Genomic DNA, 27112 nt, shown 5'->3' with positions numbered 1-27112 from the left:
CACTTCCAAAATGTTTGCCCATGACAGCATTCTTAGGTAAGCTGCTATGTACTTATTCTCATTTAGGAGAAATCCGTTAGTTGCTTTATAAAAATAATATAAAGCTCAAGGCCACTGAACACAGGAACCAGTCTCCTTTTATCTAACTGTATCTCTTATACTTTACCAGTCAGCACACAGTACGTTCAGCAATTCCAGAATGACTTCATTTCCTTATTATAATCCCAGATAGGCAGTTAAATGGAAATAAAAGGTAATAAGAAATTTCTGTATACAAATGAGTCTTGATTTTTAAAAAAAAAACTTTCTACGTGAACTAAGCTCACGTGAAGCACATTGTATTTACATTTTCATCCACATTTAGAATTTAATGTATCCTTCTGACTTGCTACTTTTCCATGCAAAAGAAAGAGTCGGGGAAAAAAGTTTCCAGAAAAAAAAAAAAAAAAGAAAATCTAAGCCAATCTATTTATTTTAAAAGTTCCTCATAACCTGGAGTTACCCACAGCTATCCCTGGGGGCTCACAGATGACTCTCGCACTCTGACAGTGGCTAAGCAACCCCACGTTGCCTCTTCTGCAATCATCTGGTTTCTTGATGCGGAGTTAGATGGAGCAGCCCCGGACCACTGGGGATAAGCCACTCATGGATCATGGGGTTCACTCTGTCACAGCTGTGACTGAGAGCAAGCCAAACCCCAGCTCCTGGTGAGACCTAAATTGCATGCTGGTGGCTAATGCTCAAAGACTGGCTTTTCACAGGTGGACTTTGATGGGCAGTGGGGAATCATTTATCTAATTAAGGCTTTATTAGGTAAAGGCTGTTGAGAAAGCAGTTTTGCATTGCTAACATTGCTTCTACCTCAGTGCCACAAGCAGAAACACTCACAGAATCATCCCCAGCGTTGCTACCCAACGTTCTCAAATGGTCAAGTCCCCAGGCGAGCTCACGGGAGCTAGCCTAGTGGAAATACTAAGAAATTGCTGAGTAACTCTTGGATACAGATGAATTTCGTCCGCTGAGAACATGCACAGTGCCTGGGGGCATCAGCATCCTCAGATCCTTTCCTTCTGAGGTGATTTTATGTATGAGCCCAAACCAGCAGTTTCAATGCAGTGGGCCAGATTCTTTCTCCCCTGGGCTAAGGTATAGCTTTCCAGTGCCCTGCACCCACTGGCCCGCCTTCCTGTTCCTCGTCTGCTTCTTGATGATGCCCCTGTCACCCAGCCCAGAAGAGAAGTCCGAGGGCTGTTCCAGAGGTTAGTGAGCTCTGCTTGCTCTGTGTGGGGAGGAAGAGAGAGGAAGGGGGGGAGGACAGTGGTAGAGGGAGGAGGGTCTGAAACAGAGCACACACTCATCCTCAGGGCAGGCACGCGTGTTCTCCTGGGACCTGTATATCCGGGGTGAATCCTGCTGGAGTGGGGCTTGCCCCTCGGTTGTCTTGTTACCATTCTAGCCCCATGAGCCCATGAGATGAAAATGAAAGTTGGGGGCCCAAAATATTCGATAATACAGAACAGTGTAAATTTTAACATTCTTTTTGACTGTCTCCAGCAAAACGTTAAATGTTTTCTCATTTCTTGTTTAAATTAAAATTCCACAGCCTCTGCTTTGAACTGCGGTATGTTATCACTACTGAGTCCCCGGACTCGGCTTGATGTAATTAAGGTATTATGTGTTAAAACCTGTGCGGCTAAGTTCTCGTGTTTACTTTGGGGGAAAGGAATGGCAGGCACATATAGTGTCTTAGGACTAATACTCCATTATAGATTAACTTGGAGTGTTAGGGGATGACTGGGTATTATCTTAACAGACTTTCTTCCCTTGAAGGTGGAGGGTGGGCGGGAGTATGTGATTCCCCTGAAACCGCTCACGAATGTTCCTGCTACACTGTTCTCACTTCCTTGCAGAGATGCTCCGCGTTTGTTCGTATTCTGTCTTGGAGTCCTGGTCCTTAGCAGGATCTTCACATCTGTTTACACTGAAAGAAATGAAAAGCTTTTTATAATAAGGAAAACGGCCCTGTATTGCTAAGTTCGGAGTCTTTTTTTCTTCTTGAGTTTTTCTTTTCCCATTTCATACCCATGACTAGCCAACTGCCTTTCTTCAACTGGATCCTTTCCAACCAGTAGCTCTGTGCGTAGCCTCAATTTTAGGAAGATCCTAGCTCAGCCGCTTATTTGAACGTTGTAAGGTATTTTTCGTTAACCAGAAAAAGGGTGCAGGCAGCTCTTCCTACAGTTCAAGGGGAGTGACAGGACCAGGCTGAGGTTTCGGCTGTGGTGGAGAGGCCAGCATGTTTTTGTTACTCCCTCAGTTGTTTTACTCCGTGCGGGCCCATGAATATGGGCCCTAATGGTAAGTCTCTGCAAGGGAAGGGTGGAGAAGCTGTGCCTGGATATTTGTGTTGACCCTAAATTTTAGGTGCAGGGTTTGGCTTGAAGAGCATGAACTCCAGCATTATAATTCCCATTCCTGCTCTGATAGTGGCTCTTTCCATGCTAAAAAAGAGAACAAACTTCTCACTCGGGGCTCTGGGATCACAGTAGGGGCCAGGGCCTGGGGACCAGCATACATCCACTAGGTAAGGATTTAAAGCGTCTTCTGGGTTCTTAGGTCCTGCGGTGAGAAGCTTTAGAGAGAGACCCATGAATATCCATGAACCCCGGTCTTTGGTCTGAATGGTGCGGGTCCTCAGCCAGATCCCCAGGCTTTCGGCAACAAGCGGTGTTCTTTGGGGGATGTGGGGTAACTTTGGAGGTTCATGGTTCAAGTGTGTTCTACAAGACTTGGGATGCTTCCCAAGTTATGAAAGTGGAACCCTGGCCATACACAGGGACAGTGAGTGTTCCGTGATGTCCAAAGCCACAGCTTCGGCCTCAAAGGGCATTGAGATATGGCCCCAAAGGGAGCGACTGGTCTCTATAGCTGTGTAAGGTTCATGTGTCATGTGTTTTTTGTCTTTTCCTTGTGACACAGGGCCAAGCATACCTGCAAAAAAACGTTGCTGGAGGAGGTGCAGGAGCTGGAGATGAAGTCCAGAGTGATGGGGAAGGCGATGCTTCGGGACAGTAATGGAAAGAGGTGGGCCAGCTCCGGCCGAGTGTGTGGGGAGCACCAGTCCTCCCGGCCCTTCTCCCTACCTTTCCTTCCTGGCTTTCTTTTTCTCTTCTTGGTTTTCCATGCGAGCATGAACTGCTCAGTTTTAAGCATTTTGGTTATTCTCTAAGAATACTGTCATAGGGAGATTTAAATTACATTTTCTCAGTGGCTGCGTGAAATCTGGCCTGTCCCCGGGTAAAGCTGGGGTTTTTATTGGATCCGGGTAAAACAACCCATACTATTTCCATGTAGGAAATAGTAGCAACACTATCCTGATGTGGAAAAGTTCTGTTTTGGTTATTTTACCAAAGAGTATTTAAAAGCTAGGCCTTTTGATATCAGGGCCAATTATTATACTAAAGGATGAGTATCTACCATGAAGATTTGCGCGCCAAATAACGCCTGTTATTCATGTAAATCTTGTTACGGTTCACAGCAAGTATACCTGGGCCTTTTTGTTTTCCTTTTCATGAGTCATGATTTTCTGCTGGTGTTGTGAAAACGATCATGTGACGTACGGGCTAGTTCACAGAAACAAATGCTGTCGTTCCCTCCCCTTATTTGTGGTAGAACCTCAGCCACCTCTTCCCCATTCCTAAAAGTTGGGCATGTGAAAAGCTTTTGATTAATCATTTTTGTTATAATGTTATTAGATTGCATTTAGTTGAAGCCCATATACTGCCAAAGAAAGTCTACCTGGACCCAAGAACAGTTTAGCATTTCTGTCTTAGACACATGGCATGTCTGGAAAATTATGAGTACAACTCTCCTATAAATGCTTTGAAGGAAATATGTAGCTAACTACCAGGGAAACAGAAATCTACAAGTTGAATACTTTTAGAGATTCCTACTATGTGTCTTGTTTGTATTCTGTTTATTCATACCATCGTCCAAAGCAATGAAGACAAAGCATTTTTCTTAGGGAAAGAGAATCCAAATTTTGAGAAGCATTAGGAGTATAACTTTAAATAACTGCAGATGTTTTAGGAAAGGGGTGGTAGAGTACGTAGTTGTAGCTGTGGTTTTTGTGTTTGTTTATGACATTTTTTAACAAGTGAGTCCATTAGCATCCATTACGTGGCAGCTGTGCTCATCACTCTAAAGAATAATCTGTCAACAGGACAAAAATCACTGTCTTCAATAAGCTGAAAGCCACGAGTGTGTGGGGACAGCGGCAAGGCTTGAAGCAGAGCTATATATAACCATTACACAGGGCAGCTCTTGGCTAAGGCCTGCGCTATCCGTTAGATTCTTTAGGCACAGTGCTTAGCACCTACTAGATTTTCAAGGACTTACAAAATTCTGAGACCTGAGAAAAAAAAGTGTTCATAGGCTCTAAAAATAGGGAGAAGCCTCTGCAAATTGAAATTCATAAAGGCTTAAAACTCTACAAAATGCAGATCAGTCTTAGTAACTGCTAGGCTTATTAAGCACACCGAGTTTTAGCATCTTTGAAAACAACTCCCAAGGCCTCTTAGATCTCAAGAATGCTTACATACACGCAGTAACTGCTGAAAGATCATGGGTAATTTCTAAGTAAAATGAGAATTTCAAAGCCAAATTCTAAAACTCTTCTCCAACATTGGACAGGAAAACCTTGCCCCTCGCATGGTATAAGAATGTGCTTTACCGTGTTTGATCTGATGTGGGTCAGGGTCTGGTTCTGGCCCCAGAGGTTAAAACGGGGCTGGACATGGGGTGGGTAGCGTGGAGGCATTCAGAGGAGGCAGCAAGCCGGGAGGCCATCTGGCTTGAGAGATGAAGGGCTTCACGTGGGAGAGAGGATGGAAAAGAGGGCTTGGAGGAGGTGAGTAGATGGAAATGATGAGTGTGTGTTTCCAGCAGAGGGAGCAGCCTGTGCAGAGGCACTGGTGGGATTGTGTGCCGTAGTGCAATCCCCGAAAGGAATCTGGAGCCTGTGTTTGAATTCTGGCTCAGCTACTGCTTAGCCATGTGACCTTGGACAAGCTATTTCATACAGTGAGAAGACTAACATGTGGGGGGAGGGGGGCTGGGGCTCATGAAACGATGCGCACAGCACAGCGTATTGCTTGACCCGTGGCCGGAATGCAGAATGTCAGCTGCTGGTCTTCAGTTTGGCCGGAGGGGGTATGAGCCCTCCTTAATGTTGATAAAAAGAATGGAATTTTTAAAACTCACATATCCTGTTCAAAATTCACTTTTCAGTGTTCCAATGAGTATCAGAAGATAATTAGAATTTAAATGTGGTTTCCTTCCCTCTGCATTTTAAAATCTGTTTTCTGATCGCTTTGTAAATGTTGCAACTTCATAGTTGTACTGATGGCACATGAATGTGAGTGTGCCCCCCCCACCCCGTGACTCGGTCTCCCCCAGTCCCAGTGTCCTGCCGCACTTGTGTGATCCCCTCCTCCCCTCATCCTCAAGCGCCCAGCCACCACCACCACCATTTGTTTTTTTTCTCGCTCCTAATTGCTCCAGATTTTCTGGGTGGTCCCTTTGCAAACTAGATAGTGGCGACCGGCTGCTCTGATTTTGTCCTGCTTGGCCTCACAACTGTTCGTTTATCACCTTTGTTTGCTTCTTTCACACCTGCCTGGATTCCTGTGCACCCCTGGTGCTGGTGAGGGGTGGGGGAGGGTAAGCCCAGGGATGGGGTGGGGGAGAAGGACGGAGGTTTCTTGAGCTGCGTTCTTCCTTGTAAGGATTTAGAGACACCCTCGTTGAGGGAGCCTGAGTACTTCTCTCTTCTCACACCTCCCTGCTCCTTATTCCCCACCCCCACCGAATATTTCCGTGTGCTTGTGCATCTCTCTTTAGCTGTTAGGCTGGCACACAGTGAAAGCTCTGTAAATATTTGTTGACCGACTGGAACTGCAAAAGCTCAGTGAGTTGGTGGTGAGGAAGGGAGGGTGAACCTGCATTATCCATGCCCGTTGCATCAGCTCACGCAGAGAGTAGCCACAGAGAGATGCTCAGAGAGATGCAGGCGGCCCTGTCATGAGGGGGTCCTTTAAGTCATGGCTTCGGAATAGAGCTAACAGAGTCACAGATGGACAGACGTGTGGGATGTCAGCATCGCCTACCCATGCAAAGATGAGTAGGCTGGGAGCTGGTCCTCCCACCCATCCTGCCTTCCAGGGCCTCTGTTCACCAGGTGTCCTCAACATCCCTAACCACAGGACAGCTACGCGGCTCAATGCTGAAAGCCTTCCTAAAGGCCCCTTCAGGACACTCTGCCAAGTCATAAAACCTGGGCCCAAGTCACTGGCAAATGTTCAGGCAGTTTTTCTCAGGAATGTACTCCTAAGAAAAAGAACAAAAATTTTATGCATTAATCTAAAAAAAAGCCCTTTTGTGCCAAATTTACAATTACAATTTTGAAACGGTAGCTAGAAATTCTAAGTGTCCCTCTACGCCCTTTATCCATTCAATAAAACACTTCAACTTACCATTTTATTGATCTTGTCGAAGCCCCAAACTCTTACATTATTTTGGTAAACATGAAAATTTCATTAGCATGCTCCTGCACTTTTGTGTTAGTAAAACTTGTCTTCCAAAATGAACGTGTGTCATTTATGCATAATTAAGCCTGTGCTCATGACTTAGAGAAAACAAGCTGATAAAGAAAAAAGACAAGATCTGCGAATGAGACATCTAGAAAGTACAGGGAAATAAAATGCTTCAGGTGGCTAACAGAAATGTTTTTATTTTGTCTTTTATTTTGTCTCTTCCTGATGACACATTTTTTCTTGATAGGTTGGTTGTGTACCTCACAAACACTAGACACTTGTTAGTATTTGTATTGTTCAGAATACCTTTCCCCAAACCATCTTCCCCAAAATCTTGACCAAGAGATATCCCTACTGTTCTGTGTGTGGAATAGAATCTGTCATGCATGTCAGTACTTTGCGGGTGTCTAAAAAAATGAGCTAAAGGGAAGAATTCTTTCTTTCAATGTTTTGGTAATATTTTCTCCCTCTCCCTCTTTATTCCTAAAATGTAACTCATGCAATTTTTTTTTTCCTCTGGTGGAAGAAAACCTACCGGTGGTCATTTACCTTTACAAATATAATTTTTAAAAATGCCTAAAATGTCATGTATGGGTGGCAAACTAAATTTTTTCCCCTTAAATTGTTTTTCTTCCTTGGTGCAAGGTAAGAGGGTGTTCGGATGTTCTGGGTATTATAGCAGTCAAGAAGCAAGGTGAATATATTTGATGAAAACATCTAGTTTTCCAGTTATACTTAATCTGAATAAACCACAAGGAGACCCTTGTTTTGTTTTAGAACTTCTTTCTGTTCATCACAGTTGCCGGGGGCGGGCAGGTAGGGTAGGCCCTGGGCTGATTTTCTCCAGTTTCAAGGTCAAGGAGTTCTGGTTGCTACCCTTGGCTTTCCCCAGCAAGGCGGTGGGATTCTCTTTCACTTAAGTGCTTCCCTGCAGTATAATTTACTCTGTGCCCTTGGTAAAGGCAGCCGGGTGACTGGTCTTTGCCTTATGGTGAGCGATCACTGAATCTCTTATTTGGTTTTATGTCCTCGTGAATGCTGATACATGGGCTCTGTGACCCCGGGGCCGAGCCGGCACACACAGGGTAATCTAGACGGCCTGTCCGCCTCCTGGGGATTCCGGAGGGAAATGTGGTTTGGTCTGTGTCCGGCTGCCACAGCCTGGGCTCACACGGCGCCCGTGTCATCAAGGCTCCCTTGTGCAGATAGGCGGGGCACGGCTCCAAGCCAGCCATCTGGGAATCCTAATGGAGTGTTATCAGTGGAAAATAGAGGCCAGAGCCTGAAACACATCAGCACCATTTTCAGACACACCAAAGATTATTCGTCCACTCCAGGCGACACTCACCTGGGTGCTCTTTTAAAAACCAATTATATTAAAAAACAAAAACTCCCCAATACATTTTGAGGTGAGTACTCAACTCAAAAAATAGCCACTATGCTTTGAGCTTTAAGGAGAGATCCTTTGGTCTTTAAAATATTGTTTAAAAGCTCTTTGGTGGTGTCACACCTCCCAAGTCAAAATTGTGTAACTGCTGAGTCAAAGATGAGTGCAAGCAAGCCTCAAAATAGGAGATACACCGGCTTGATCGTATATTATTTCCCCAATATAGACTTTAAATCATTTCAGGAGGAATAGTTTTTCCTCCTAGTTTTGGTTATTGGCAGCACGTCTCTCTGTCTTCCCTTTGTTTCCCTTCCCCACACCTTTCCTCCCTAAAGTGTCTATTAGCTTTTTATTAGCTAAAAGGCTAGGAAATTATGGCATCATTTTAGCAGACCTCTCCAGGCCAGGTGGCAAATGTCTGCTCCCAACACCTGGTTAGGATTTATTTCACTTCCAGCTGCATTTTTTCCATCACTGTGTCATGAAGCAGAGGAAGGCGCACCGAGTGTAGAGACAGACGGACCTGAGTGGGGCTCTAAGCCCTGCCACTCACTGAGCTGTGTGACCTTGGCTGGGTTATTTACGTCTCTGACCTTCAGCTTTCTCACCATCACGTGACTTGGAGGTTTAAGGGAAATAACACATGTTAAATCTATAGCATATGGAGACGTTGGGCAAGTGTTGACAGCATGTTGTTCCCTAACATAGAAGCTGAATACCAAGTTTCACTGGCCGTTTTAACGCACGTGGGTTTTCCCAGAGCTCTCAGAGCGTGAGTCCAGCACACTCTCCGGTTTGCGTCATCAGGGTACGCGCCCCTGACTGGGGTGAAGGGCACGGACCCTGCCGAGCCCTAGACACACCAGAGCAGCGGGAGGAAGCCACAGTGAGTCTGGGGTCAGGGGCGTGGGAGAGCGTTCACAATCCTGTCAGCTGCCCAAGTCAGCCTTGGATTTCTGCTTCCACTGACTCTACGCTGCAAAGAAGAGCGTGTTCCCAGCCAGGCTGCATCCCACATCCAGACTGTCTGTGCGCAGCACGGCTCTGCCCGAGCTGGCCGTCTCCCCCTGAGGACCCCGCCCCCATCAGTGACAAGGTGCTGCAGTACCTCACCCTCTCTCAGCATCATCCTGTCCCCTGTTTGCTGCCGCACGCAGCAGGGCGCCAGGACTCCGAAATAGGCCACCTTTGCAGCCCCCGGGGCCAGCACCGTTCCCGGGGTCAGTGGCTTCTCTGCCGCGCAGTCCCCCTGACTGGTCTCCCTGCGGTGGTGCCTGCCTGCCTCGCTCCACCCTCCACACAGCCGAGCCTGTTTCCAAAGCACAGCCCTCCTCCCGCAGCTCCCTGGTCTAGAACCTTTCCCATCAGCTGTCCAACCAAGTGCAGACTCGGGCCACACAGTGATTTCCGCCTCCTCTCCCTCTTTTGGCCTTCCACCTCCCTTTGCCTTCCCAGGCTTTTCTGGGCTGGGTCATGCTTTTCTGCGGCTGGTGCTGCCCCTTGGCCCTTGTCTCTTGGCTCTTTTTAGACAACAGTGTCGGTACTAGGTCGAGGTCTGGGTCCTCGGGGACAGTTGAGGCAGACCCTTGTCCTGGAGGGACCTGCAGTCCTGAGGACACACTCTCTGACGTGACTAAGTTGTCTGACTTCTCGCCACTAGGACACTGTCAGCCTGGGCTGCCTTTAATGTATTCATTTTGAAACTTTTGTCCGTTATTCAGATATTCAGCATACACAACAGTAGGGCAACTTAGTACAAAGAACTCCCGTATCCTCGCCGCCCAAATTTTTTAACACTTACCAAGATTTTGCCACAACCGCTTCATCTAGCTCCTTTTTGGCCACGTTTGGGTTTCGCTGAAGCATATAAAGCAAATCCCTGACCTCACATTTCACCCTCACACACTTAAGGATGTAGCTCTAAATATCGCATCGTACATTTTAACATGTATTATCTGTTAATACATGTTACACTTGTTTATGCTATTACATATAAACAGCGTAACTGCAATGCCTGTTATCACATAAAAAAAATTAATAATTCCTTGGTATTAGTTGATACCCGGTCCATAAACAGATTTTCTGAGTCCTACCAACCCTCTCTTTTTAGGGATTTATTAGGTTTGCATGAGGATCGAGGCAAGGGCCACGTGTAACCTTTGGTTGCTGTGTTTTTATGTTTCTTTTAATCCCGAGAAGTGCCCCCCACCCTCCACCCCCTCTCTTCCTTGTTTTTAATGCCATGGGCTTAACAGTAGTTATGCCCCATTTTCTTTGTCTCGAAATGATTATCACCACATGCTGTGAATGAGTGTGCTCCTATGCAGAAAAGGGGGCTCAGCCTCAAGGAGGTGGGGTCACCCCCTCCCCCCAGCATCACCCAAGCAAAGTCAGAGGCCAGACCCTCCTCTTTGACTCCAGGCTTCCTTCCACAAAGCCAGGGTATTGAGAGCTACCCAAGTGCTTCCATTTCCAATTGTGTCTCAGTTGGCTTGCGTGGAAAGCAGTGGAGCCCCCAGAGAGACCAGGAGAGCTGGCTTCCTGAGAGCAGGAATCTGATTGGAAGCTTCGGGAAAAGGTCAAAATCTGCCAGTTTGATAACTTCCCTTTGCAGAACTCCAAGGAAACCGGAAAATAATAGTTGCACGTTCATGCCTTATGCATCCCTAAATGTAAAGAGAACATAGAGACTCTGCCCTTCCCTACAGGAATACGGAAACCAAACAGTCAGTCTGTCAACTTCAGAGCAAATACAAACAAAGGAGTTCACGAAGGCGCTCAGCTGCTTTGATAGGATTCAGAAAAGAAAAGCCTTATTGAGGAAGATGATTTCCAGCCAGAATCACCTTAATGGAGACTAGGATGGTCTATGAAAGAAACTAATTGAGTGGATTTAATCCTGTGTAGGGAAGAACCCAGGGCAAGACCTAAGACGGCACCCGTGGCGGTTGAGACCACAGGGAGAGGTTCGTAGAACCGTGGGAGAGTCCACCGCACCCCCACGCAAGCCCAGGGAGACCTGCCACCTTGCTGACAAACACTCAGAACAGGTGAGGAAATGCATTAGTAGAACAAAGGGAGTAAACGGTGCAGGAAATTACAGAAAGGCTCACTGGATTACCCAAATGGGGATTTCTGGTGACTGTTTGCATCCTGGGCAAAGGAAAGAGAGAGGATGAGGAAAATCAACTCCTAAGGAAGTAAAACACCTAATTAGCATTTACCTAATGCCTAAGCCTCCTGTGTCAACGGAAAATAATTGGTTCTCTGTTATTTTACGGATGGTAAATCCTGAGTGCCTTTGGGATTGTTGTTGTTGTTGTTATGGACGGGTGTTTAATAATTGAAGAAAACTTAAATACCTTTTGTCATTTGTTACGGAGCAAGCAAAGGACTTCTTGTTCCCCTTTAAGTGGCTCGTTAGCTGTGCTAGACTTCCCAGGAGCCGAGCCACTGGCCGTTGCTGTAATGAAAGGATTGCAGAATCTTTATGCAATCTCTGGAAGAGGATGAAGAAACAGTGGTCTGACCTGTGTTGCGGGGAGGTGAGCCGATGGGCGTGGAGGCAGGTTAGTGTCAGGCCTCGGTGGGCTGGTACCGCGTCCTTAGCCTCTGTTTCCGGGATGACTTGAGTAAATTTGTTTTTTCCCATCAGGGCTTAGGTTAGTTCAATGTCAGCTTTCTCTGTTTGCCAACAAGGCCCCTTTTCTTTTTTTTTTTTTTTTTTAAAGATTTTATTTATTTATTTGACAAAGAGAGAGACACAGCGAGAGAGGGAACACAAGCAGGGGGAGTGGGAGAGGGAGAAGCAGGCTTCCCGCGGAGCAGGGAGCCCGATGCGGGGCTCGATCCCAGGACCTGGAATCATGACCTGAGCCGAAGGCAGACGCTTAACGACTGAGCCACCCAGGCGCCCAACAAGGCCCCTTTTCAAAAATCATTTTTACTTGAGAGGTTAATGTCAGTAACTGGTGCTGATGGCTATCGTATGCCTTGTTAAGCAGTATGAAATATTCTAATCCCTTTTTTTTGAAAGTCAGTTTTATTTAACCCATTTGACCAGCAATAGAAACATGCAGAGGTAAATTTTTAAATAATTTTTTTCACAGTGCAGGTCTTATCATTTAAATAGCAATATTTCACATTCCAACAGGAGGTTTTGAGAAGATCTTGGCTAATCGCTTTTCTACTTCATTATCAGTGAGTGTCTGCTTTTCATAGTGACTCCCTTTTCCTCCCTCCCTCCCACTGTGATGGTAAAGCATTCCAGCGAGCAGAAAACGGATGACCAGGAACATCCATTCTGAAATCGAGTTACAATTTAAACATAATGCAGGAACCGCCAGATTCCTCTGCTCATTTCTCAATGGGCCGTTCCTAAATCCTTAGGGAGGCTGAGGAAAGCAGTGTAGACCTTCTAGCACCCCAAAAGTACAGCTGCAAAGTTGCTTCTGTAGTGCATTTAAGAGAATTACTGAATCCCCTGGATGTATTAGACTTTTAGAGGAAAAAAACTTGAGAGGCCGTGTTGGACATTTTTTGTTTATTTTTGGTGTGTTTTTGTACCCAGAGCTACTCTGAACATACACACACCCAGGGGCCAGGTGTGGTCTTTGTGGTAAGGCACAGTGGGTGCCATCTCTGTGCCTGGCACCTGGAAAGCCAGTTAAGGGCCATTTGGCCACAGGTGAATATGACATCATTGACCTTGTAGTCGAGAACTCAGAGACTTTGTAAAAGTTATTGCTCAGAGATGATCATTGTAATGGGAACTGCTGCGTTCAGTAATAGATTTGTTGAACTTTTGGAGGGATTTCTGTACTAATAAGAGCAGAAGAAAACGAATGTGTCTCTCTAGTGCACAAAAGAGTAAATCCCTCTGTAGGCCAGGACGTGGGAATGGCTACTTATCTTAGAGCGTTGGTGGTTTAGCCATTCAGTGAGTCGCAATTACGTCTTCCCTTTCTAACAAGGCAGTGATAATATGGTTATTCAGTGTTTATTCTCTTGCCCTAGCAATTAGGATTGGCTCAAGGCACCTTAGGTGGTGGTAATTGGGAATTCACACTTGCTAATGAGTAAACATGTTGGCTTCATAGCAAATAGAATCAGTGTTTGGCTTAATACGGGACAAGTCATTTACTCATCATGCAACAGATATTCATTGAAAACCGAGGACGTGCCAGGCCAGGGTGTGGCGTAGGATGAAACAGACAGGTCCCCACCGTGTTCGAGCTCACATTCCAGTGAGGGTAACAGACAGCGAACAAACAGTGAATAAACAAGAGAATCAGTGATGACCACTGTGAGCAACATGGAACAGAGGTTTGTCATGGGGGAATGAATGGGTTTGCATGTCAGGAAAGCCTCTCAAAATGTCACTTAGAGACCTAAATAAAACACATAGCCAACCTAACCAAGATCTGGGGAAGATGCATCACAGATGGCCGGAAGAGCTGGTGGTCTGGCTGGTGTCTACGAAGTACAGGGCAAAGTCACCCGAGGGGCCAGCTCACGTGAAAATTTGCAGTAAGGATGGGGGTCAGGATTTCAGCCACCAGGAGCCATGGAAAGGGCTTAAGCAAGAGAAATGCATGACCCAATATTGTAAAATATGTGATTGCCATGCCATTTGAAAGCCATAGAACCCCATTCTTCAAAAGTTAAGTAAAAAAATATATATATATAAAAGTGAAAGTACAAAAAAGAGTAAAAAAGAAAGTATTTTTTAGTATGAATTTATTATAACAGTTAAAATTAACACACTTGTTTTAAAGCCAATTAGTAGTAACAGTGAGATGATTTTTAAAATGACAGAAATTTGAAATAAGTGTTATGGAGGACAGATGTCTTATCCAAATTTTTTCTGTTTTCTTTTTGCTATATTGAGAAAAGCCCTGATTTACAAAGATCAGTTGCCATATTAATACTGTTTCATGGGGGTGCCTGGGTGGCTCAGTCATTAAGTGTCTGACTCTTGATTTCAGCTCAGGTCGTGATCTCAGGGTCCTGAGATCTTGCCACATGTTGGGCTCTGCTCTCAGCGGGGAATCTGCTTGTCCCTCTCCCTCTGCTCCTCCCCTCGCTCACTCACTCGCTGTCTCTCAAATAAATAAATAAGTAAAATCTTTAAAAACTAGTGGTTGAAAACTAGTAAACAGTGCTGTAACCTTAAAAGCATACATTATCCCTGTATTTCAATTTAGTCACAATATCCAGATGCATACATTCATCAAAAAATTTGAAGACTTAAAATCTTTAAAAAAAAAAAAAAGGGTGCCTGGGTGGCTCAGTTGGTTAAGCGACTGCCTTCGGCTCAGGTCATGATCCTGGAGTCCCGGGATCGAGTCCCGCATCGGGCTCCCTGCTCAGCAGGGAGTCTGCTTCTCCCTCTGATCCTCCCCCCTCTCATGTGCTCTCTCTCTCTCCTCTCATCCTCTCTCAAATAAATAAATAAAATCTTTAAAAAAAAAAAAAAATTTGAAGACTTTGGTAAGAATATACACTTCAGAGAAAGTAAAACACGTGTAGTTATTTTAATATCACTTACCATCTAGTTTAAGGAATATAAAATAAATAATTTTTGGCATTTAAATTTGAAAGTATAACTTAGGAGTTTTACATGCGCTCTTTAAATTTATGGGTAAATAGAACTTTCCATCAATGATGGAATAAAAAATTTCCAACTCTGCCATAGATTTCTTTTTTCCAGTTCATCACAAACAGTCAAGATTTCAGACGGGAAAAATTTTAGATATTCCATGTATTTCTAGAATGATAGTTGTTTTGTTTATTAAAGCGTTGGTATGTCGTTGGTATGTCACCCAGACCTTTTGTCATCCTGACTATCCTACCTGTTCAGAAAGCATTTGCTTTTCTGAAAAGAGCTAAGGACAGGAACTTGCTGACAGCACTTTTGTCACGTGCAACTTCGGGATCATTGTCCATGCTGTCATCTTTCTGCCACGCTCACACATCTATTGAAAACTGAAGAAATATCCAAGTTGCCACAGACTGGAGACAAAGCCTTGTGCATGCTTTCCGTTCAGGCAGGGTCTTTCACCGGCTGCAGAAGATCAAAGATACTGGGCACTCAGGGAAAGCAAAGAGGCATGGGGCCGGATCGCGAGCAAGCCTGGTTGCCACCATGTTGCTGGACAAATTGGTTGTATCCTTTGGCCAGCCATCTACAGATACTCTGGGTGCTGGAGCATTGGAGACACGGTGACTTTTCAGAGTAGAAGGCCAGGGATCTTCTTGTTGGATCACCCAGAGAAATGCTGCAGCCACGTGTTTCTATTCCATTCTGGCCTCTCTTTCTTTATACCCACAAACTGTGCAGTCCTAGGTCAACTGGCTGAAGACCCCATTGCTGCTCTCCCTCAAAGTTTTCCCTTTAGTTTCTTCAGTATCGGGAAATGAAAATACACTTGCAGCCTCAAAAACAATTGATTTGTATTTGTGCTGTTTTGTGAGGAATGTCTCTGGGAAAAATGCACCTTCTGATTCCAGATAAAGAGTTTTCTTGAGGATCTTCAAGGGATTTCTTCCATTAGGCCCGGCAGACATCCCCATTTATGTACTTTAGATGCTCTGTTCTTATTGTTCCTTTAGGCGACTTTTTCTTCTTTCTTTTTATGTAGTATTCTCGAAGGACATAACCACATCATTCCATCAAGTTTACTTCATTTTTCTGTCACTGCTGGATTCCTTGCATTAATTTCTTTCTTGAACACAGCAGCTTATACTTAAACCATGCATAGATTTCGTGTTTTCTGACTTTTGTTCTTTTATAGCTCTGTTGGAGCACGTCCAACTTATGACATCATTAGAAATGTACAGGCTCTGAGATGCACCTCTGTTTATCCATCTTGATTTTCTGTGCCGCTGTTCATGTTAGTGTCTGCGGCAAATATTTTCACCTTTCTAACAACTGAGATGTGTGTATATAATGTGTTTGTGTGTGTGTGCGCGCGCGCACATTTCTCATCCGCTTCCACCACTTACAACAACAGAGAAACACCTGCCATTTACAAGAACAACAAAAGAAAATGAAGTCACAACAAAAGAAAAACCTGATCATTGAATTTATAGTGAAGTTTATCATTTGTTCTCCCAAAACTGTGTCCACCCGTCTGTGAGCAGCACAGGACATGATGCTACTTTCTTTTTTTTTCTTCTTTTTGTTTTGTTTTTTTAAAGATTTGTTTATTTTAGTGAGAGAGACTTATTTTGACTTAGAGAGAGTGCGCACATGCGTGCTTGCAAGTGGGGTGAGGAGCAGAGAGGGAGAGAGAGAGAATCTTCAAGCAGATTCCCGCTGAGCACGGAGCCTGACACAGGGCTTGATCCCAGGACTCAGGAGATCATGACCTGAGCTGAAACCAAGAGTCAGATGCTTAACTTAACTGACTGAGCCACCCAAGCGCCCCTCTTTTTTTCTATAAATCATTACCCATTTATATCCAAACTCTTATATTTTGTATAAAACTGCTGCTGACAAGTAGTATCATGACTTTTTGAAATGTCTGAGTGCGCATATCCTGTTGTTGAAGGTCACGTTATAAAAGTAGATTTCTCTGACAGATGCTTGGTGCATTCTCTTCCTAAGCTTCAGGGGTCAGCCTGGATAAAGTGGAGTTTCTGAGAATTTTCCACACATGGTTGCTCATACGTATTCACTCACTCAGAGATGCCAGTGTTGTCATCCTTTGTGGTGTTGCTAATCCAGGCAAGAGCATGTATTGAGCCTTGCATTTTGCCAGAGATCATGCTAGGTGATGAACAGGAAAAGAGTAAAGTGATGATTTCAGATGAGCAGATAGAGAATGGGAATACAGTGTGCAAAGTGCTTTAAGAGAATGATGGGAGGGGGGAGCCCAGTGCAAATTAGAATTTGTTCACAGGGAGTGAAGCAGGGGAAGGGCATTCTGGCTGTAGGAATAACTCTGCAGAGTTCTCCCAGCACAATGAGAAGTTCAGTATGACGGGCCGGGAGTCCAGCATGGTGGTGAAAGGTTAGGTTGGACAAATAGATAAGGACCAAATCATATGACCCGTGATGAGGCTGGGGATTTATTCTATGAGCCACAGGGAGCCATTAAAAGCCTCACTAATTATAAATAGCTATCGAATGAGATCTCACGAGTAGAGAATATTAAAAAGAACCACTTGGCCTTTCTTCACCAAGGTCTCTACAGTTGTCCAGGCGAAAACGAGGCATAGCTGTCCCCAGAATTCCTCTGTCATCCAGGGCTGTGTCAGGACGTGCATATTTGATACCCTGCTCTAGAATGATTTACATTATAAGAAAGCTTTCTTACAGTGGTTTCACACCCTTTTTGAGAAGAAAAGGAAATTGTAGGTTACTAACTGCCTGGCAGATAAGCAGCAAGCAACCAAATATGCAAATTTAGGGTAATGTCCCCTTGGGCTGACCTCTAGCCCCGGGGACTTCCTGGCACTGCTGATGTGGGGAATGCAGTTTCTCACACAAGACCTAATGGGCAGCTGTTTCTATAACATAGATTTATTTGTCCTATAACATACCAGCTATAAGTAACATATGCTGGTTATAAGAATGAAAAAGATGATAAAACCTAGATTACTGTTATGAATTATATCCCAAAACTGTTCTTCAACAAATAACTGCAAGGTATACCTCGAGACCACAAGGCCAAGAACAAATAGCCAAGTCCCATGTCGTCCTCTCTATACCCTCTCAGGTTACTCTCCCTGTTGCTCTCCTGGGCATACACTCTTGGTTCCTTTAAGTCTGTCCTTGGGCCAATGGCTCGTAATTGTTTTGGAACAAGAAGTCTTGTATCCGTAGAGCCTGCTTCCTGTTGCAAATAAGACAGGCTCCAATTCAAACCACGCTTCAGGTCATGAGAGGTCCCAGCTTATCCAATAATTTGAACCTCCTGCTGGAGAGCAGTCATGGTTGATGGATCCCTGGCCAGGAATGTCACCAGGACCCAGAGTCTTTCCGCCTTTTCACTTTGCTCCAACACCTGATATGAAGTCTGCTCCAGCCCCTATCATGATCCCAGGGAGGTCACCCCTACATGAACCGTGTTCACAACCGTTGGAAGGAGAGTTTGCCCATGACCAGCAGTTCACAAGTTTCTATTTTTCTGGAAGGGGAAGGGGCCATCCTGTGCAAGTCCTGGCAGTCAGAGAAATGCCATGGAGGCTTGGTTTAGGTTTGGATTAGCAGAATCCGTCCACGTAGGAATGTCGGGGTAGCAGGGTGTCACTCTGTCAAGGTGTCTCCTCAGCAAGGGAGGAAACACATGGTGGATGTTGGTGGAAACGGTAACATGTCCACATCAGGCCTCTGATCGTCTGATGAAAGCTATGCTCCGTCCCTCCCCGTGTCCATTTTGCGTTCGATTTTTAGGGGATTCACTAACCTCCTGAAGACTGTTGTTCTTCATCTCAGAAAAATTGCATCGCTTCCAGAGCAGACATGCATCGTTCTCTTAGATGTTAGCATTGTCCTGTATGCTTTCTCCATTCTGAAAGTATACCATCTAACACTGGAGATAAATTGTGGTTTTAATTCACTATTTCACAATTTTCATGGATGACCCAGAGAGAGGCCAAGTAATAACATATGAATAATTCATTGCAAACATCCAATTCAGTCTTTAAGAAATTTATAATCCAAAGGTTTTTTTCCCACTGGGAAAGAGAAGGAAAACGTGTTTTCCCTGTCCTGTGCCCCAGGTAGTTTTATTTTCTACCACATCTTTTCTAACGCTATCCCCACATCCGTTGCCATGAATCTTTCCACAAACTGCTAGGAACCAAGAGTAAGGTAATCTGGCCAGACCCGTCAGAGCAGCCACACAGTGTGGGATCTGGGTGAGCCTTTTCAACGAGAGCTCTTCTCTAACCTGGAAAACATGAGCAAGCAATGATGTGGACAATCGCCTTATTTTGAAATTTGAAAAGAAATGGTTTGCCAGAAATACCAGGCAGCTTTAGCAGCTGTTCTACTTGGAAGAAGGCAAGGACCTGACCCCTGGAGAGCCCCCTGAAGAGCCCCTGAGCCTTGTCTATCCATGTGCTTATCAGTTTTCAGTAAATCCTGCTTTAGAAGTAATGAAAGAAGACCTTGGCAAAGTCTGTGTCATGTTGCCTCCCTCCCCATGTTCCCCCTGAAGATGCTTCTTTAAAGAGGAGACCCAGAGAGGATTCGATGAGTGGCCAAGACCATCCGTGGCCACCAGCCAAGTAGAGTTGGGGGTCACATTTGCCAGCCCTCTGTAGCCCAGGTCAGGTTCTCAATCTGGACAGCCTTCAAAGGACACCAGATAACTGAATGTTAATTTTCCTTTTCTGTTTACCTTAACAATCAACACACAAATTTTAAAAGGCAGCTGTGGTATGGTTCCTGCTTGTTGCACATAGAATTTTCCAGCAGGTGTGGCCTCCCTTGAACAATTATTGCACACTTGTTCTCTTGAAATTGCTGATTTGAAAACCCACTGTTTACAGTCACTTTCTGCTGAAGAATGTGGGTTAATTTTTTTTTTTTTTTTTTTTTGGATGAAGCAGACATTTTTCAAGAGACACTTTCAGGTACTTAGCCCAGCTACTTGGCCCCAGGAAACAGAATTGTAAGTATACATACAAGATTATGGAAAATGAGATTTTAGCTCCGACTCCAAAGCAACCCAGCTAGTTAATGGGGACCTGACTCAGGTTAGTGACTGAGGAGAGCTCAGCTGAACCTCCTGCGTGTCCAGCCTTGGCTAACTCAGCGTGCGTGTCAGCCTCAGGGGGCTGTGTTGGCCACCTGTCCCTCAGTGTCCCATGACTCATTTGCCATCTCTGCCATGAGAATGAAGACACTGGACCCCAGCGCCTGCATGCGGAGCTGGGAAAAGGCGTTGACTCACAAGTGATGAGAATGGCAGCCACACACAGGTAGGAAGGGCTAGGCCCTGTGTTACATCCTAGTTATAACAGGTTCACTGGAAAAGGGAAGGAAGCTCAGATACACACAGATTACTTTTTCCAATGGCTTTGTCTGGCTCTACTTAGGACTTAATTGTTAATATTACACTGCTCCACGTGGGATGAGGTAGAAGAAGGTAGAGGAGAATACTTCCAAATATTGGTGGTGGCATGGCTGGACTCCAGAGTATGCACGATCGTGAGTTCATTCACCCCTTTATAAAGTGTTACTTACACACACCCCACCTTGTTCCAGAATGGACTTTAAGCCCCTCAAAAACATGAATCAAGTGTTCTAGTTTAAAAGATAATTTGTTGAAGGCCTCTAGCTCTCTCCAAGGGCTGGTCCAAACTTAGTGACTCACTCATGATCTGAAGTCCTATCAACAAATACGCTCAGCTAAGATCTGCACATTCTGCTTTATGTAATTCTCATAAAGAGAGTTTATTGTATTCCCCATCGATGGGGCCGTGCGTTTTTCCCAAGGAGACCGTATGATGCAGGCACCTGCTTCCACTTTATCCTTTTCCTCTCTGCGAGTCTCACACGGACCAACAGACTCTTGTGAATTCTGGGAGGACACAGAGGTCAGACTGTGCCAGGTACCTTGATCCCTCATTATCTTTAATTAGTGTTTAGGAGGTTAATCGGTAGTGAAGCTTACCTTTCCTTACTTTGACAATTGAGTCAGGGGGACCCTGGGGCCAACTTTGAATTGTTTGGATTCTTACCTGAATTTGTAAAGTCAGATGTTTATTGCCCAGTCCCAGACACTGTGTCCTAGGAAGGGTCCTAGGAGAGGAGGAGCAAAGTATGGGGACAGTTACTTTTACTGTAATTAATTTGCAGCTTAATGGGCTTACTAGAAAGTTTGCTATTTTAAAAAGAAACTAACATTCATGAACAGTCTCAATGGTTTCAAACTTGACCCAAATCTTCTTCAGCTCAAATAGGCAAACTTGTGTCATTTTATATATAAACACAAGTTCACATTCAAGGAATTTAATTGATTAAAATACTGTTAAGTCATTACCCCCATGTCTCTCCCTTCATATATTAGATGCTCTGTCAAGTCACAGCTGATTTTCAGTCTTTTATGTGATAAAGCTGCTAACTATACTCTCACCCAGTAGGCTTCATTGTTCAAAAACTGTCCTTAAGACGTGCCCTAAATTTTCCTCTGCTTCTTCCCAGCTCCCTGTGCTATTTCCAGCTATTATCTATAAGCATCAAGCCCTTTAAAAATCGTCATTGCCTTTTTATTCTTTATTTATTCTTTCCACCCTCCCGAGTGCGTGTCTTCCCTCCTTCGCCACTTGCCCCTTGTTAAAAGATAAACTGAGGCATATTAAAAATTGCGTCTGTTTGAGCAAAAATCAATTTGAATCAGAAGCAACAGACCAGACGTGGTTTTAGGAGCGCTCCGCCAACAGGAAGGAGCTCAGGGAGAGAGTTTCATAGAGAAAAGGCGCTGCAAATGAAGGAAATTCTGGATGGGCTATCACCTAAAGCCTAGTTGGGTTTGTGATTGGTTGTCCTTAGGTTTCAATTTCATAACCGTGAGGTATTTACAAGCTCAGACTTTGGTTTGCCTATGTAGGCCACCATGGCATTAAAACCACATTAGTCTAAGGGCCTCCTTGTTTCACTAATTTAACACCCTTAAATGAGGCCATTGTTTTCAGACTTCACGGGAGGGTGAACTTTGGACCTGTGCTGAAATGCACCGTTTCCATTGTACAAGCAAGTAACTCTTAGCCAGTCTGTGTCTGTCTGAGAAGTGTTGACCCTTCTTTGGCAGAATGAGAATGTCGACTTGATAGTCCTGTGGCCCTGGAAACGCTCTTCTTCACAGAGAAGCTCCTTGTGACGAGCTCCTGGCCGGTCACGTCAGCTCCTCCCCTCCCCCAGGACGGTGACGTGCCTGCACGGCCTTTGGAAGGAGAAAGACCAGAGAGCCTTGGGGCCTGGCCCTTTTCATCTTTGCCTTCGCTTTTGTACTTTGGCCCACCTGCATTTATTCTTCATCTCTTCATCGCTCCAATCCTTCCAAAAACAATCCTTGAGCATCTTCCTTGTGCTGGGCACTGGTTTCTGTGAACGAAAGACATGGATAGAACCGACCCTCCGAGAACCTACCTTCTGGGGGGCACTGAAAGTAAACACAAACTCTGGAGTGAAAAAGGAGATGAAGAAAAATAAAGCGAGGTTTAGGGGTAGGGAGTGAGGAGGCAGGGAGGTTTTACAGCAAGCTGCTCTGAGGGAGGCTGCTCTGAAGGAGAGAGCTACCGTGGGAAGAACATCCCAGACAGAGAGACCGCCAAGAGCAAAGACCCTGATGTGGGAAATTTGTAGTGTTCCAGCAATGGCAAGAAACAAGAAAGGCCACGTGGCTGCGGCAGGGGGAAGCAGAGCAGGGGATTGGGCTTGAGAGGAAGCCAGGGTCTTGCATTTAGTGTATGCTTTTGAGCAGAGAGATGGCACGGGCCAATGGGTAGAAATAGAACTTTCGCAGAACTCGATGCCCGGAAAGCTGCCTCTTCCTGGCCAGCGTGGTGCATCACCCCCGAGTTCTTTTGCCTTGTCCTTTCCCAGATGCCCCATCAGGAAACGCACGGAGCCTAAACTACTCCTCGCTCACTGCCGCACGCCGGGGGCTTTTCAGCCCCCCGCATGGCATTTCACCAAGGCCGCGCGGGGTCAGCCAGGTGCCCTGCTAATTTATCTGTTCCTAATGGCCCCGTGACTCCGACCTGACCTTTACATAGGCTTTCTGACTGGACCACGGAACTCAGCCTTGTAGAAGGGGAGCCTCACTACCTCGTTACAAGTTGCGAAATGAGGTAATGGTTTCCATATGTGCCGGGGCTGTCACTCAAATTGCACTTCGCCGGCTCTGCTAATGAGGCTGGATGGCTCTCCCTGGGGTAGGCGGCTGCAGGAGATGGATGAGAGTCTCCCACCCCCTTGCGAGGAGCTCAGCGAGGGAGCATTTCCTCACCCTGCAGAGGAGCACAAAATAGAAGGAAATGCATACATTTTGGGGGGTTTGTTTAAACTTTTTATTTTGAGATCATTGGCAGCTTCACATGTGGTTGTAAGAGATAATACAGAGAGATCCCGTTGTAGCCTTTACTCAGTTTCCCCCTCTAGGGACATCTTGCAAAACAATAAGAACAGTATCATGGCCAGGGAATCGACACTGATGCAGTCAAGATAGGAAACATTTTGTCACCACAGGATCTTTATATCTTTCTATAGCCACATCTACCTTCTGCCCTCTCCTTAGCTCTGGGCTGCTGTTAATCTGTTCTCTATGTCCATAATTTTGTCATTTCAAGAATGTCATATACATGAGTCATACAATGTGTAGTGACCTTTTCTCACTTGGCATAATTCTCTGGGGACTCATCCAGGTTCTTGCATAGCATCAATGGTTTCTTTCTCTTTCTTGCTGAGTAGTATTTCATGGCATGGCTATACCACACTTTGTTAAAGCATTCACCTGTTGAAGGATATCTGGGTTTCCGGCTTGGGGCTATTATGAGTAAAGCTCCTGTAAACACGTGTTTACAGGTTTTTCTGTGAACATAAGTCCTTATTTCTCTGCTATAAATGTCCAGGAGTGCAACTGCTGGGTTTGTGGTCATTGCATATTTAGGTAGGTTTTTTGTTTGTTTGTTTGTTTTTTAAAATAAGAACCATTTTTTAGCTTCCATTCTGTGGGGTGATAATTTGGGCTGCACATTAGCTCAGGTTTATCTGATCTTTTTTTTTCTTTTTACATATAATTCAAATACAGAAACTTTACCTTTTTAAAGCATATAGTTCAGTGGTTTTTAGTGTATTCACAAGGTTGTGATGTGTTTGGTTTTTTAAGGAAATGCCAAACTGTTTTTTAGAGTGGCCATACCATTTTATATTTCCACCAGTAACGTAAGAGTGATTCAATTTTTCCACATCCTCGCCAGCATTTGTTGTCACTATTTTTTTATGTTAGCCATTGTGGTAAGTGTGTAGTAATAGCTCATTGTGGTTTTAATTTGCATTTCCCTAATTGCTAATGATGCTAAACATCTTTTTATGTGCTCATTTACCATCCATATATCCTTTCTGATGAAATGTCTCCTCATGTCTTTTGCCCATTTTCTAATTGGGTTCCTTGGGGTTTTTTCCTGCTGAGTTTTGAGAGTTCTTTATATACTCTAGACTGTTAGTCCTTTGTCAGATATATAGTTGACAAATATTTTCTCCCACTCTGTAGCATGCCCTTTCGGCTTCTGGAAGAGAATCTTTCTCAGGAAAAAAAAAGTTTTTAAGCCCAAATGAATTTTTCTTTATGCATTTTTGCTTTTGGTGTCAAGTCCAAGAACTTTTTGAATAGTCCTAGATCCCAAATATGTTGTCTGATTTTTTTTCTACAAGTTATATAGTTGTATATTTTGCTCTTGAGTCTGTGATTCATATTGAGTTGATTTTTATATAAGGTGGGGGACCTATATAGAGAGTTTGCTTTTTCCCTATGTATGCATAGTTGCTCCTGCATCATTTGTGGAAAAGAGTATCTTTTACTGAGTTGCTTTTACACCTTCGTCCAAAATTAGGTAGGTTTTTGTGGTCTTTTTCCTGGGTTCTCTATTCTAATCTAGTCTATTAATCTATGTGTCTTTTCCCTCAACCAATGGCATATTGTCTTGATTACCATATCCTAGGTCTTGAAATCAGGTAGACTGATCTGTTCCATTTTATTCTTCTTTTTCAAAATTGTTTTTAGCTACTCTAGCTCCTTTGCTTCTCTATATATTTTTTAGGTAATCTTGTCTATACCTACAAAATATCTTGTTGGGATTTTGATAGGAATTGCTTTAAACTTATATATCAATTTGGGAAGAATTAGTATTTTTATTATGTTGAGTCTTCCAACCCATGAAAATGACATGTCTCTCCATTTATTTAGATCTTTCTTTTGTCAACATTGTGTACTTTTCAGTGTATAAGTCCTGTATATATTTTGCTAGATTTACACCTATTTCGTATTTTTGAGCAATCATAAATTGCATCATATTTTTCATTTCAGGATTCATGTGTTCATTGCTAGTACATAGAAATACAACTGACTTTTGTATGTTGGTCTTATAGCATGCATAGCTTGCAGTCTTGCTGAGCTCACTTCTTAGTTCTGGGAATTTTGTATGCATTTATATATGTGTGTTGGTCCTTTTTTTAAAATTTTATTTATTTATTTGACAGAGAGAGACACAGTGAGAGAAGGAACACAAGCAGGGGGAGGGGGAGAGGGAGAAGCAGGCTTCCGGCTGAGCAGGGAGCCTGACGCGGGGCTCAATCCCAGGACCCTGGGATCATGACCCGAGCTGAAGGCAGACACTTAACGACTGAGCTACCCAGGTGCCCCATGTTAGTACTTTCTTATTTATATTTATATTTCTTGGGATTTTCTAGATCATCACATCACCTACAAATGGAAACATTTTTATTACTTCCTTTTTGATCCATATTTCTTTTATTTCCTTTTCTTACCATATTGCACTGGCTATAACTTTCAGCACTATGCTGGATAAGAGTGGTGGGAACAACAACCTTGCCTTGTTCCCTATCTTAGGGGGAAAGTATCAGTCTTTCATAACAAAGTATGGTGTTAGCTGTGGGGTTTTCATAGATGTTCTTTGTCAGGTTGAGGAAGTTCCCCTTTATTCCTAATTTACTAGGTTTTATTTTGTTTTTTAAATCATGAATGGGTGTTGAATCTTGTACAGTGTTTTAGTGTAGCAACTGATATGATCCTGTGCTTTTTCCCCCCTCTTTAGCCTGTTAATACGGTGGATTACATTGATTGGTTTTTGTATATTGAACCAGTGTTGCATCCCTGGAATAAAGCCCACTTGTTCGTGTCGTGTTGCTATCATTATCTATTGCTGAATTGCATTTACTAATATTTTGTTCAGAAATTTTGCATCTATATTCATAAGGAGTATTGGCTATGGTTTTCTTTCTTCTTTTTTTAAATGTCTTTAAATGGTTTTGCTGTCACAGAAATACTAGTTTCATAAATGAATTGGAAAATGTCCTTTCTTCTTTGATTTTCTGGAAAAGATTGTGTAGAATTGGTGTTAAGTCTTCTTTAAATATATTTGATAGAATTCTCCAGTGAGAATAGAATCCAGTAGAATTCTCCATTTTATCTTTTGTTTTCTGTTTGTTCTGGTTTTCATTTCTCTGTTTTGTTTTTCCTTCCTTCTTGTGGGTTATGTGAACATTTTTTAGAGTTCCATTTTGATTTATCTATTGTATTTTTGAATGTGCCTCACAGTATAGCTTTCTTTACTGTTGTTCTATATATTATATATACATAACTAATCATAGTCTAGTGCTTTTGTTATTTTACCAGTCTGAGTGAAGTACAGAAAACTTACCTCCTTTTACATTTCTTTACCCACCCCCACTTAATAATATACTTTTCTTAAATATTTTCTCTATATACATGTAGAACCACATCAGACAGTGTATAATTTTTGCTTCAATTTAGTCAACCATAATTTGGGGACTTCAAGAGGAAAAGAAAAGCCCATTGTATGTACCCATATTTTTGCTTACCATGTTCGTTCTTTCTTCCTGATGTCCCAAGATTCTTTCTTTTATCATGTCCTTTTTGTTTCTAAAACTTCTGTTAGCTATTCTTGTAGGGTACTTCTGATGGTGACAAATTCTTAGTTCCTTCCATTTGAAAATCTCTTGATTTCTTCATTCCAGAAAGATATTTCCACCAAGTGGACAGTTCTTTTCATTCAACACTTGATAAATATTATGCCACTTCTGGCCTCCGTAGTTTCTGATGAGAAATCCACTGTCATTCCAATTGGTTTTCCCTATAGGTAAAGTATCATTTATCGTTGGCTGCTTTTGAGATCTTTTCTTTGTCTTTAGTTTCCAGAAATTTAATTATAATCTATCTTGGTCTGGATTTCTTTGGGCTTAGCATATTTAGAATTTGTGCAGCTTCTTGAATCTATAGGTTTATGTTTCTCACCAATTTGGGAAGTTTTCAGCCTTTATTTCTTTGAGTGCTTTTTCTTTCTCCTCTCCTTCTGCAACTTTGAAGACATGAGTGTTATATCTTCTTTTATTCCCACAGGTCCCTGAGACCCT

General features: G+C 43.7%; 1 protein-coding gene across 3 annotated transcripts in view; it reads left to right on the top strand.

The window, feature by feature from the left end:
* LOC118544814 (phospholipid-transporting ATPase IB) overlaps positions 1-27112 on the top strand; it is a 581647-nt gene that overhangs the window by 533521 nt on the left and 21014 nt on the right. For all 3 annotated transcript variants that reach the window (XM_078070549.1, XM_078070551.1, XM_078070550.1), the window contains exon 35: positions 2980-3084. In XM_078070549.1, the coding sequence (XP_077926675.1) occupies positions 2980-3084 (105 nt within the window). The remainder of the gene's footprint in view (positions 1-2979; positions 3085-27112) is intronic.

This window comes from Halichoerus grypus, chromosome 4 (genome assembly GCF_964656455.1).
Source record: "Halichoerus grypus chromosome 4, mHalGry1.hap1.1, whole genome shotgun sequence".
Classification (NCBI taxonomy): domain Eukaryota; kingdom Metazoa; phylum Chordata; class Mammalia; order Carnivora; family Phocidae; genus Halichoerus; species Halichoerus grypus.
The sequence above is the reverse complement of the archived record's forward strand: the minus strand, read 5'-3'. Positions and strand labels throughout refer to the sequence as shown.